A 13,398-nucleotide genomic window follows, 5' to 3' on the forward strand; every position below is an offset into this window, starting at 1 on the left:
ATTTTCATGGCATCTGTATTGAGACAAGCTTTCAATTTGTGCTTTTTATTAATCAATTCAACACTTCCATATTTTTCATCCTTGCTTTCAAAAACAATATGCACTTAAAAAGCTGATCTTTAGAGCTCCGAGGTAAGCATTAAATGTTTTTCCTCTATTAAAAAAAAACTTCCACTGTAATAAAAACGTTCTCAATGGCAGCTCCACTAATGTCCATTTTGCATCTCCATGCGAGTCTCAGGAGAGTCCTCACCTTCTGACAATTTCTCATCACCTAAATTAGCATAAAAAAAGTTGTTACAACAACGATAATGTTTGCATAACTAAGATCCGAGCATTGCTGTTTATTTTATCATACCTTTAAAGGGTTAACATCCTTATTCTGTTGAAACAACAGTAGAATTCTTTGATAATTGCACAGAACTACCTTGCATTATAATGCATGGTTAGTTATAAAGGCAGAGTTATAAAGGATAGAAAACGACCCTTTTCTGAACCCTTTCAAGTTTAATATCATCTTTTCTATAGCAGGGAAATCAGAATTAAATGCAGTATTCTAAAAGTGGCCTCACTAATGTCCTGTACAGCTCCAACATGACATCCCAACTCCTATACTCAATGCATGAACCAATGAAGGCAAGCATGCCAAAAGCCTCCTTCACCACCATGACTACCTGCAACTGTACTTTCAAGGAACTATACATCTGCAGCCCTTTTGCAAAGTATTGCAGCACTTCAAATATACACTCCATGAAGTAAAGGGACACTTTATTTGGCACAAGGAACTAATCCTAAAGCTATAGCGCTATGAAAAGGGCTTGAAATGGCTTCAAAAAGACCACTTAATTTTTCAGGAGTCCTGCTTTTAGAATTGCTTAAAAAACCCATGAATTACGAGCAATTAAGAATTCAACAAATGATGACCAAGACACTGATTAAAACAAAAACAAAAAGAGAATGAGAGTGCACGCTAGTAAGAAGATGAAGGACTACACAAGCATCTTTAGGTATATGTGAAGAAGAATATTAGACAATTGTGGGTTGATTACCAGACTGCATAAATTACAATGGACAATTGGAAAATGGGAGACACTAAACAACTGTTTTGCGTCTGCTTTCACAGAGAAAGATACAGAAAATCTTCCAGAAATACTAGTGAATGAAGTTGTGAAAATGAGGAACTGAAATAAATTAGTATTAATAAAGAGGGAGCACTTGAAACATTAGCTGAATTGAAGGTTGATAAATCCCCTGGAACTGATGAGCTCATCCCAGAGGATTAATGGGGAAGGTTGTAGGGCTGGAGGATGCAATGATCGCTATCTTTCAAAATTCTATGGATTCTGGAAAGGTCCCTGAAGACCGGAAAGTAGCAAGTATAACTTCACCATTAAATGGCGAACTAATAAAGTGCTGGAGAAAGTCAGCATATCTGATAGCATCTGTGGAGAGAAAAGAACAAGTTAATATTTCAAGTCCAGTATGACTCTGATTCTTCAGTCTTGAGCACTTTGTTTTTATTTCAGACTTGTAGCATCCATGGTATTTTGCTTTTATTTGAACTGCAGACCTTTTTGCTTGATGTCAGTAGCAGGGAAAATGTTAGATTCAGATGTGAGGACCCAGGGAAGATGATGACCGAATGGGTATTATTGATAGACTAATAAACGAGAGACCCTCGTCATGTTCTGGGGACCAAGGTTCAAATCCCACCATGTCAGATGGTGGAACTGAATTCAATTATAATTATGCATCTTGTGGTACAGTGGTAGCATCCCAAATCTGGACCTGAAGGCCTGGGTTCAAGCCCCACCTCCTCCTGAGGTGTGCCATTATCACATCTGAAAGGGTTGATTCAAAAAGAGGTAGATGTTGGGACTACTTATTGGTAATGGTTATTAAATGGAAAAAAAAACCCTCAGGTGACTTGGTGAGGGGGAGAAAAACATTTGTTTGTGTAACAGCACTTTTGCATATAAAAACAGAAAAAATATAGATGTGGGGACCAAGGAGGGGTCTTGTGGCACATGGGCAGGGTGCTTATCTGTGAGCCAGAAAGTCCAGGTTCAAGTCCCACCTGCTCTGGAGGTGCGCAATAGCGTATCTGAACAAGTTCATTAGAACATATCTAGACATGGGGACAAAAGCAGTATTTCCACATTTGCAAATGAGACAAAACTGGGTGGGAATACAAGTCTCCAGAGGATGCAGGGAGGCTACAAGGAGACTTAAGTAGGATAAGTAAATGGGCAAGAACATAGCAGATGGAAAATGTGAAGTTACCCAATTTGAAACAAAAAAAACAGAAGTAGTAGGACTTAAATGGGGTGACAAGATCAGAAGTCACACGACACCAGGTTACAATCCAACAGGTTTATCTAAAATCGAAAGCTTTTTCCTTTGTCAGGTGAAGTGAAGTCCAAACGTTTGTGATTTCAAATCAACCTGTTGGATTATCACCTGGTGTCATGTGACTTCTGCAAAATCATTGCTTAAATGATGAGAGGCTGGGAAGTGTTTGATCCAAGGCACCTGGGTGCCTTGTTCATGAGTCATTAAAAGCTATCATGCAGGTACAGCAAATAGGTGGCAAACGGTGTGATGGTCTTGATCGCAAGGGAATCTAAGCACATGAATAAAAATGTCTTGCTTCAATTCTATAGCACTTCAGTGAGACCACACCTGGAGTATTATGTGCATGGATTTTTTATCTCGAGTCTTAGAGTCATAGAGATGTACAGCATGGAAACAGACCCTTTGGTCCAACTCGTCCATTCCAACCAGATATCCCAACCTGATCTAGTCCCACCTGCCAGCACTGGCTTATAACCCGCCAAAACCCTCCTATTCATATATCCATCCAAATGCCTTTTAAATGTTGCAATTATACCAGCCTCCACCACTTCCTCTGGAGCTCATTCTATACATTCACCAACCTGTGAGAGAAAAAGTTGCCCCTTAGGTCTCTTTTATATCTTTCCCCTCTCACCCTAAACCTATGCCCTTTAGTTCTGAACTCCCCGACCCCAGGGAAAAGACTTTGTCTATTTATTCTATTCATGCCCCTCATGATTTTGTAAACCTCTATAAGGTCACCATTCAATCTCCGACATTCGAGGGAAAACAGCCTCAGTCTATTCAGTCTCTCCCTATAGCTCAAATCCTCCAACCCTGGCAACATCCTTGTAAATCTTTTCTGAATCTTTTAAAGCTTCACAACTTCTTTTCGATAGGAAGGAGACCAGAATTGCACAATATTCCAACAGTGGCCAAACCAATGTCCTGTAGAGCCGCAAAATGATTTCCCAACTCCTGTACTAAATACTCTGACCAATAAAAGAAAGCAGAACAAGTGCCTTATTCACTATTGTATCTTCCTGCGACTCAACTTTCAAGGAGCTATGAACCTGCACTCCAAGGTCTCTTTGTACAGCAACCCTCCCTAGGACCTTGCCATTAAGTGTATACGTCCTGCTAAGATTTGCTTTCCCAAAATACAGCACCTCACATTTATCTGAATTAAACTCCATCTGCCACTTCCCAGCCCATTGGCCCATCTGATCAAGATCCTGTTGTAATCTGAGGTAACCTTCTTCACTGTCCATTACACCTCTAATTTTGGTGTCATCTGCAAATTTACTAACAGTACCTCTTATGCTCACATCCAAATCAATTATGCAAATGACAAAAAGTAGTGGACCCAGCACCGACCCTTGTGGCACTCCACTGGTCACAGGCCTCCAGTCTGAAAAACAACCCTCCACCACCACCATCTGTCTTCTACCTTTGAGCCAGTTCTGTAGCCAAATGCTAATTCTCCCTGTATTCCATGAGCTTTAATCTTGCTCACCAGTCCACCATGGAGAACCTTGTCGAACACCTTACTGATGTCCATATAGATCACATCTACCGCTCTGCCCTCATCAATCCTCTTTGTTACTTCCTCAAAAAACGCAATCAAGTTTGTGAGACATGATTTCCCACGCACAAAGCCATGTTGACTATCCCTAATCAGTCCTTGCCTTTCCAAATACATGTACATCCAGTCGCTCAGGATTCCCTCCAACAACTTGCCCACCACTGTCAGGCTCACTGGTCTATAGTTCCCTGGCTTGTCCTTACCACCCTTCTTAAACAGTGGCACCACGTTAGCCAACTTCCAGTCTTCCGGTAGCTCACCTGTCACTATCGATGATACAAATATCTCAGCAAGAGGCCCAGCAATCACTTCCCCAGCTTCCCACAGAGTTCTAGGGTACACCTGATCAGGTCCTTGGGATTTATCCACCTTTATGCATTTCAAGACATTCAGCACTTCCTCCTCTGTAATATGGACATTTTGCAAGATGCCGCCATCTATTTCCTTACATTCTATATCTTCCATGAGTTTCCACAGTAAATACTGATGCAAAATACTCATTTAGTATCGCTCCCATTTTCTGCGGTTCCACACATAGGCTGCCTTGCTGATCTTTGAGGGGCCCTATTCTCTCCCTAGTTACCCTTTAGTCCTTAATGTATTTGTAAAAACTCTTTGGATTCTCCTTAATTCTATTTGCCAAAGTTATCTCATGTCCCCTTTTTACCCTCCTGATTTCCCTCTTAAGTATACTCCTACTGCCTTTATACTCTAAGGATTCACTCGATCTATCCTGTCTATACCTTACATATGCTTCCTTCTTTTTCTTAACCAAACCCTCAATTTCTTTAGTCATCCAGCATTCCTATACCTACCAGCCTTTCCTTTCACCCTAACAGGAATATACTTTCTCTGGATTCTCTTTATCTCATTCCTGAAGACTTCCCATTTTCCAGCTCTCCCTTTACCTGCAAGCATCTTGCCACAGTGGGAGTACAGAGGTTCACCAGAATAAACTCTGGGGTTGCCAGGATTGTTTAACGAAGCAAGAATGAAGAAACTGTATCTGGTATTCTCTTCAGTTTTGAAGAATGAGGGGTAATCTCATTAAAGCTCAGAAAAGTCTTCCAGGGTCTGACTGGTGACTATAAAGAGAATACTGCCCTCGATAGAGAACCTAGAACAATGCAACATCGTTTCAAAGAAAGAGGTCGGACATTTAAGGCTGTGATTAGCAAAATATTTTTCACTCAGGATGATGAATCTTTACAATTCTCTATCCCAGAGGCTTGAAGAATCTCAATCATTAAGCATGTTCAAAACATGAATAGATATCTGGGTATTCATGACACCAAAGTATATAGAAGATTAGGGAAGTGGTGAACCATGATCTAATTGAATGGTGCAAAGAAGTGGTCCTTTCTCTAAAATAGTATTCTTTCACGAATAACAACAAAAATATCCTGCATGGAGAAATCGGTGTGAGCACTCTCATCTATAACCAAATCACAATTGCTATTTGATATGTTGACCTTGCCACAAAATAAAAATCATGGAAAACAAGCACAGGGATATCCTGCTGGGGCTGTATATGGCTCTAGTCAGATCACATTTTAAATATTGTGAGCAGTTTTGGGCCCAATATCTAAGGGAGTGTGTGCTGGCATTGGAGGGAGTTCAGAACAGGTTTACAAGGAGGAACCTGGAATTGAAAGGTTTGCCACATGAGGAGCAGTTGAGGACTCTGGGCTCTGTACTCAATGGAGTTTAGAAGGACAAGGGGGAGATCTCATTGAAACTCAGAATTTTGAGTCTTGGACAGAGTGAACATGGAGATGACGTTTCCACTTATAGGAGAAACTAGGTCATGAGGGCACAGCCTCAGCGTAAAGGGATAACACTTTAGAACTGAGAAGGGGAGGAATTTCTTCAGCCAAGTACTGGCAAATCTGTAAAACTCATTACCATAGAAGGTTGTGGAGGCCAAGTCACTGAGTGTATTTAAGTTGGAGATAGATAGGTTCTCGATTAGTAAGAAGAACAAAGGTTACAGGTAGAAGGCAGGAGAATGGGGTTGAGAAACATATATAATCGAACGGCAGAGCACTCAAGTGGCTAAATGGACTAATTCTGTTGTTATCGCTTATGGCCTTCTATGGATTTATATTTAGTCTCACCTCAATGAGTAAATATTCATTCTGCCAGAGATAATGTAGCAGGAAGGTTCACAAATGTCCAGTTCAGATCAAGAGGGAGGATTATTATTACATCCTTGGTTATGTTATGAAACTAGCTGTACTGCGTCCACAGCAGCATAAGGCAACTCTCATGAGATACTCAACACTGCATATGGAACAAATTGGCTTCACTGAAAGGTGCAAATGACAGCTCCAAGTTTGTAATGCAAAGCATGTTTTAGCAGAACATTCCCTGTAGGTGTCACATCAATGTACTTGCCTTGATGATACATTCAAAATATGGCATGGAACCTAAACTGGTTAAACACCATATAATGTTTGCATTGCATTTTCACTGATTTGCACTTGGCCAGGGTTGCTCCTTCACCATTAGTTCCATGATTACTGCATTTAGTACATTATACCTATGCTCAATGAATCAAGCCTAATCATTTTGGATACTTAATCTAACTCAGGATCCTCTATTCCTGAATTCAATTATCTTGAATTAGTAGTTCCCTTGCATAACACTGAAAATAGTGTGGAGCTTTAACATGTGCATAAGTGCACAATTAAAAACTTAGAATACTATAAAAGCAAAAATTAAACTTTTGGGTTAACACACAAATACTTAATGTAGCCATCAACTAGCTTAATTTGTGTGCCACAGAAGACGGCATGGCTCAGTACACCCAGCACCATCTGGTATAACTGTTCATTTTGATAGGAGTTGTTCAGGTGTTGTGATTGCAATATGGGTTAAGGACATCATTTGAAAATTTTCCAGACTTCTCCATCTTTCCCACCACATTAACAAAGCTGGCTGGTCAAAGTCTTTCACGTTGTAGCTGCTATTTGCAAATATGGGAAAATGGTAAAAGTTTTCTTTTCTGTGAGTACTTACTTTCCAGTGTTTGTTGTAGTTCATGTATAGTACTGAGTAGAACATGGAATTGTTTTCTTCTTAATTCAAGCTAGTAATAATAAAATTGCAGTTAGAAGTGTTAATTTGAATGAAACCTGAAAAAATAAAATGGAAAGATTTGCCCGGGGTTGAATATTACCTTATCTTCAACACTCTCCTTAATATGAGAAAGGTGCTCTAATTCTTTACCCAATGCTTCCAGTTGCCTAGAAATTAATCAGAGAAAATATTTATCAAAGATCAAATATAATTTTTACATTTTCTACCGACATTTAGTGCGCATTTTATTCTGTCATTTATTCTCAACTTTTCTCTTCTGAATTTGCCTTCTCTGTTTCTTTGATCATTGACTTCGGTACAGTGGATGGGATCTTCCATGTGACAAATGATAACTGATAGAACAATCAATATTCAGCATTAGTCATAAACAGTAAGGTTAATATGTGCAAATATTGCCTCTGCATACTTGCCCATTTACCCATTGTATCAGAATTTATGTCATATTTAATAAACAAAGTAAAATTTATGGTAAATTACTTGCTTACATACTTACTGTAAGGTTTCATGTCTATCAGGATGCTGTTGTATCACTTTTGCTAATGCATCATACTCTAAGAAAAATAACATGGAGAAAACTATAAAAATGCTGCTTCACCAACACAAATGAATGAGTTAAAAATATCTAATTATCGGTAATTTAGTTCCCAGTAAATGAACCAAAAGAACAAAGAAAATTTACAGCCCAGGAACAGGTCCTTCGGCCCTCCAAGCCTGAGCCGATCCAAATCTACTGACTAAATCCGTCACCTAATTCCAAAGCACCTGTATCCCTCTACTCCCCACCTACTCATGCATCTGTCCAGACGCATCTTAAATGAATCTACCGTGCCTGCCTCTACCACCTCTGTTGGCAACACGTTCCAGACACACACCACTTGCCACGTGTATCCCCCTTAAACTTTTCACCTCTTACCTTGAAAGTGTGACCACTCAATATTGAATCCTTTACTCTGGGAAAATGCTCATCTCTATTCACCCTGAATATACCCTTCAAGATTTTGTAAACTTCAATCAGGTCCCCCCTCAATCTCCTTTTTTCTAATGAAAACATACTCAACCTCTCTTCATAGCTAGCACCTTCCATACCAGACAACATCCTCATAAACTTTCTCTGCATTCTCTCCAAAGAAAATCGAGACCCAAAGGTGAGACAGGAACCAACACAAGTGCAGGTGACAGGAAATCCCAAATTGAAAGCAAGAATATATCTAAAGACGATCAGAGGAAGTGATCCTCATGTTGGATGAGCAACAAGAAAGGGATTTATGTGGAGAACAAGAGTGGAATGAGTGGAGAACTGTAAATAGGGAGATAGTAAAGACTGCCAGTACATCATGGTCTCAGTGCTAAGTGTAGAAAAACTGCAAAGTTACAGATCTTGAGGCTGCCGTAGAGTGCAACAGAAGGTGAGGGAAAGCCCAGAGTCTGTACAATAACTTCTCAAGTTGTAGCCTGGTTACTTGGATGCTTCAATTCAACTTTAAGTAATTGCCATGTGTTAATAGCAATGGATATCTAATGGCATGTGGCATCTGTAGTGTGGTTATTTTATTCAGAGAATTCTGCCTTAAATGAGCCATAAACTTGACTGGGGATTTACTGAAGGTTGGGGTTTTCAGGAGGTCCAAGTTATGGTTATAGATTATATGCTGCAGTAGTGTGAAAAAAAAATTAGAATAACTAGACGTGGTGATTAAGTTTCTGATCTTTGTCCAAACAATTTATTTTTATTTTACTCAGAATATTTATTAGCATGTAATGAAATAGATAGAGACTTGAGCTTCGGTTTCATTTTTTTAGTACAATGTGATTCAGAACATTAAGATGGGAAAATAAATTTGTTTAATGCAAGTCAAATAAAAGTAGATTAAACAATTTGAAATGAGGAACACAGACAGTGTGTATTCCTTATAGATATTGAACCTGAATTTATACTCCCTATTCAGTCTAGTTCAGGTTCATAAACTAAACACATTTATATTAAAGCTACTAACATAATCAGAGAGATATTTTCATTGATTGAAGTTTGTAAAAACATGCTAAATATTGACATCTGAATGTTAAAACTTGAAAAAGATCTTGTATTCTTCAATGCAGATGTTCCTTAACACGAAGAAACTAACATGAATACTGTGCCATGAGAGAATAATAATCAATGTATGTTCTTCTCATTGTGGTAAAAATTAAGAAGCTTGCAAAGAGTAAAGATGTCCACAAGTTCAGAAGTTGAACTATTGCTCCCAGCCTTATGACAAAGATTCTACTTCTGTTAGAATTTGATTATAATTTTTCCACTTTACAAATGTTTTAAATGTCTCAATACGAGAAACTGAAATAGTTATAAAATGTTCCAAAAATATTGTAATGTTATAGGCCAACATTTAGTGCCTTTCTGTATGATAAAAATAACTGATTAAAAATTATGTTGCTCTTACTTTGACTGCAATGTAGTTTTAAGGAAATAAATTCCAGTCAGATTGTTTGCATATATCAAAAAATATTTTGATGTTAACTCTTATAATTAGCCCTAATCCAGAACTGGCAATAGGCATTTCTCTCTATTAGAGGCAGACAATTGATTACATGGGTTGAAGGGCATCACTCCACAAGCATCACACAAAGTAAGGAGGCACAGTTCCATGGACTACTGCAGTTGGTATGAAGATTGAACCTGTGTCACATCATCACATTCTGACCAACGGAGCAAATTGACATCCAGATGATAGTTAAAATTGCTACATTACTGGAGAAAATAATTTATGGTAGCTTAAATATCAGTTTTCTGGTAGAAGATTCTGAAATTTTTACTCATTTGCTACTTTAATATTTTGCATTTCCCTACTTATGTAGTAATATTGACCCTTCTAAATAAAAACTGGAAGAAAGTTTTAGGACAGCCCATAGCTTACATATTACTTATTAACTAAGAAATAAAAGAAAGATGGAATGAACTTCACAATTGTACTGAATCCCAAAGGAATTTGCAACATATACATAGTTTTGAAGAGTGATAATTTTGTTATAAGGGGCAAATTTTACACAACGCATAGCCTCACAAAATACATTGAGATAAATGACTAGTTTTAATCTGTACAAAGTTAAAAAGCACACAATACCAGGTTATAGTCCAACAGGTTTAATTTTTTTTTAAAAGTTATATTCTCAGGTTAACTGCAACAATTGGTGTTAGCCAGACAAGGTGTTAGCCCAGTGTTCTCTGTCTGTGAGATAACAGAGTCTTATATGAATCCATGCAGTTTTTGAGCAAAGTACAATGTAACGCTGCAAGTACAAATTCACCCCACAAAATATATATGCATATGAGTGCTTGTGTGTACATGCGCCTGTCTGGGTTGGAGGGGTTGAGAGAGAGAGTGTGTGTGTGTGTGTGTGTGTGTGTGTGTGTGTGTGTGTGTGTGTGTGTGTGTGTGTGTGTGTGTGTGTGTGTGTGTGTGTGTGTGTGTGTGTGTGTGTATATATGAGAGTGTAGAATGTCTTAAGTCTGTGAGGGGGTGAGTGTGTGTGTCTGGGGTGGGAGGTTGTGAGTGTCTGTAAGAGTGTATGTGTGTGTGCGTCAGTGTAGAGTGGTCTAAGTCTGAGAGAGGATACATGTGGGGGAGTGTGTGTGTCTGTAAGGGTGTGTATGAGTGTCTGCGTGCGTGTCCGTGTGTGTATAGGAATGGCTGAGAGTGAGAGACCCACATGCACATATATACATATATGTTTGTGGGGTGAATTTGTACTTGCTGAGTCACATTGTACTTTGCTCAAAAACTGCATGAAGTCACGTAAGACTCTTATCTCACTTTTTAGATTAGAATCAGTCTAAACATTATGGCACAGAGAACACGGGGCTAACACCTTCAACATATTGTCTGGCTAACACCAATTGTGGTGTTGTCATTTACACATGAAAGAAGTGAAACTATCATGGTATTCGAACAGATGAAAGACTCAACAAACAATTAAGGTATTTTTCAAAGTATAATTTCAGTTACATCACACTAAACTTTGGTTATAAATTCTGTCCTCCACAACTATCTGATTAAGGAGCAGCGCTCCGAAAGCTAGTGCTTCCAATTAAGCCTGTTGGACTATAGCCTGGTGTTGTGATTTTTAAAGTTTGTTACATCCCAGTCTAACACCGGCATCTCCAAATGAATTTTAATCTGGTTTGCTTGAGACATTGGCTCATCAACAGATGACGGCAAGGACATGGAAGTGCAATTGTATATTTTACATCCACCCAAGGTACTAAAAAGCACAAAACATGAACTTTGCAGAGTAGTCCATCGAAGTAACAGCCTGGATTATATACTCATATCTGGAATGAGGTTTGAAGCAACAACTTTTGATTCAGGGATAACAGTGCAGCCATTGCAACATCTGATGCTGTGTTTTTACTTCATAATTGAGTACATTTTTAACATAATATTCCTCGCTCATTTGACAGAAGTGAAGTACATTAAAAAGCAGAGGATCTTCATGTATAATTTCAAGCAGACAAAATTTTCTGTGATATTAATGCCAGGAAAATTGTGGGTGCTATAAATCATAAATATTGACTTGAATGTATAGTTACTTAAATCAGCTACCACCACACATGCTTTGTGCAGTCATAGAGCTACGTGATTTATCCTGATGCCCTGCTAAGATGTTAATGACTAAGATGTTAAGTGCAATAATGAAATATATACCATGTCACCACACAAGTATTACATGTAGTATGCAAGAAAGGAAAATAATAAAGCTGACTATTCTAAGAAGATTCACTTTCCCAAAAAATATCCTTATGTAAGGCTGGGGTGGGGGAGAAAGAAGAGGTGGTTTAATCTTTGTGATTCAAACTGATCTTCTTCAGCATGAAATCAGCACATTTATTCCATGAACAAGTTGTGGCCAGAGTGTAGCAGCATGGTGGCTCAGTGGTTAGCACTGCTCCCTCAACACCAGGGACCCAGGTTTGATTCCAGTCTCAGGTGACTGTCTGTATGAAGTTTGCACATTCCCTCCGTTTCTGCATAGGTTTCCTACCATAGTCCAAAGTTATGCAGGTTAGGAGGATGAGCCATGCTAATTTGCCTATCATATCCAGGGATTTGTAGGCCAGGTGGGTTAGTCATGGCAAATGCTGGGTTAAAGTGACATTCCTGCCTAACCCTAATAATGTTACACCAATTTTCTTATCAAGAATTAATCAATTTCTACCTTAAAAAACATTCAAACCTCTGCCTTTGCAGAAAGAGAGTTCCTCTCTGAAAAAAAAAGTAGAATGTTACAGTTTGGGGAATGAATATAAAAAGGTTATGCTTTATGGATGTAGGTTGTTCGTTGAGCTGGAAAGTTCATTTCAGTCATTTCGTCACCTGTTCATTTTTTCTCCGTGGGTGGTAAATGGGATCAAAGTCAATGTGTTTGTTGATAGAGTTCCAGTTCGAATGCCATGCTTAGAGTCAGAGTCAGAGTTGTACAGCATGGAAACAGACCCTTCGGTTCAACCCGTCCATGTCAACCAGATATCCCAACCCAATCTAATCACATCTGCCAGCACCGACCCATATCCCTCCAAACCCTTCCTATTCATATACCCATCCAAATGCCTTTTAAATGTTGCAATTGCACCACCCTCCACCACTTCCTCTGGCGGCTCATTCCATATACATACCACCCTTTGCGTGAAAAAAGTTGCCTCTTAGGTCTCTCATTTCTTCCCCCCCCTCACCCTAAACCTATGCCTTCTAGTTCTGGGCTCCCCCACTCCAGGGAAAAGGCTTTGTCTATTTATCCTATCCATGCCTCTCAATTTTGTAAACCTCTACAAGGTCACCTCTCAGCCTCCGACGCTCCAGGGAAAACAGCCCCAGCCTATTCAACCTCTCCCTGTAGCTCAAATCCTCCAACCCTGACGACAGCCTTGTAAATCTTTTCTGAACCCTTTCAAGTTTCACAACATCTTTCCGATAGGAAGGAGATCAGAATTGCACACAATATTTCAACAGTGGCCTAATCAATGTCCTCTACAGCCGCAACATGACTTCCCAACTCCTGTACTCAATACTCTGACCAACAAAGGAAAGCATACCAAATGCCTTCTTCACTATTCTATCTACCTGCGACTCCACTTTCAAGGAGCTATGAACCTGCACTCCAAGGTCTCTTTGTTCAGCAACACTCCCTAGGACCTTACAATTAAGTGTATAAGTCCTGCTAAGATTTGCTTTCTCAAAATGCAGCACCTCGCATGTATCTGAATTAAACTCCATCTGCCACTTCTCAGCCCATTGGCCATTTGGTGAAGATACTGTTGGAAACTGAGGTAATCTTCTTCGCTGTCCATTACACCTCCAATTTTAGTGTCATCTGCAAACTTACGAACT

The 13,398-nt window shown here is 39.2% G+C and overlaps 1 protein-coding gene across 2 annotated transcripts in view; it reads right to left on the reverse strand.

The window, feature by feature from the left end:
* Positions 1 to 29: 29 nt before the first annotated feature.
* The window catches only part of thoc7 (THO complex 7), a 30,817-nt gene continuing 17,448 nt past the window's right edge, over positions 30 to 13,398 (reverse strand). For both annotated transcript variants that reach the window (XM_072582467.1, XM_072582468.1), the window contains exons 5-8: positions 7,515 to 7,572; positions 7,101 to 7,167; positions 6,941 to 7,010; positions 30 to 274 (exon numbers count right to left, since the gene is read on the reverse strand). In XM_072582467.1, coding sequence (XP_072438568.1) covers positions 207 to 274; positions 6,941 to 7,010; positions 7,101 to 7,167; positions 7,515 to 7,572 — 263 coding nt within the window. In that variant the 3' untranslated portion in view covers positions 30 to 206. The remainder of the gene's footprint in view (positions 275 to 6,940; positions 7,011 to 7,100; positions 7,168 to 7,514; positions 7,573 to 13,398) is intronic.

Source organism: Chiloscyllium punctatum, chromosome 12 (assembly GCF_047496795.1).
Source record: "Chiloscyllium punctatum isolate Juve2018m chromosome 12, sChiPun1.3, whole genome shotgun sequence".
Classification (NCBI taxonomy): Eukaryota; Metazoa; Chordata; class Chondrichthyes; order Orectolobiformes; family Hemiscylliidae; genus Chiloscyllium; species Chiloscyllium punctatum.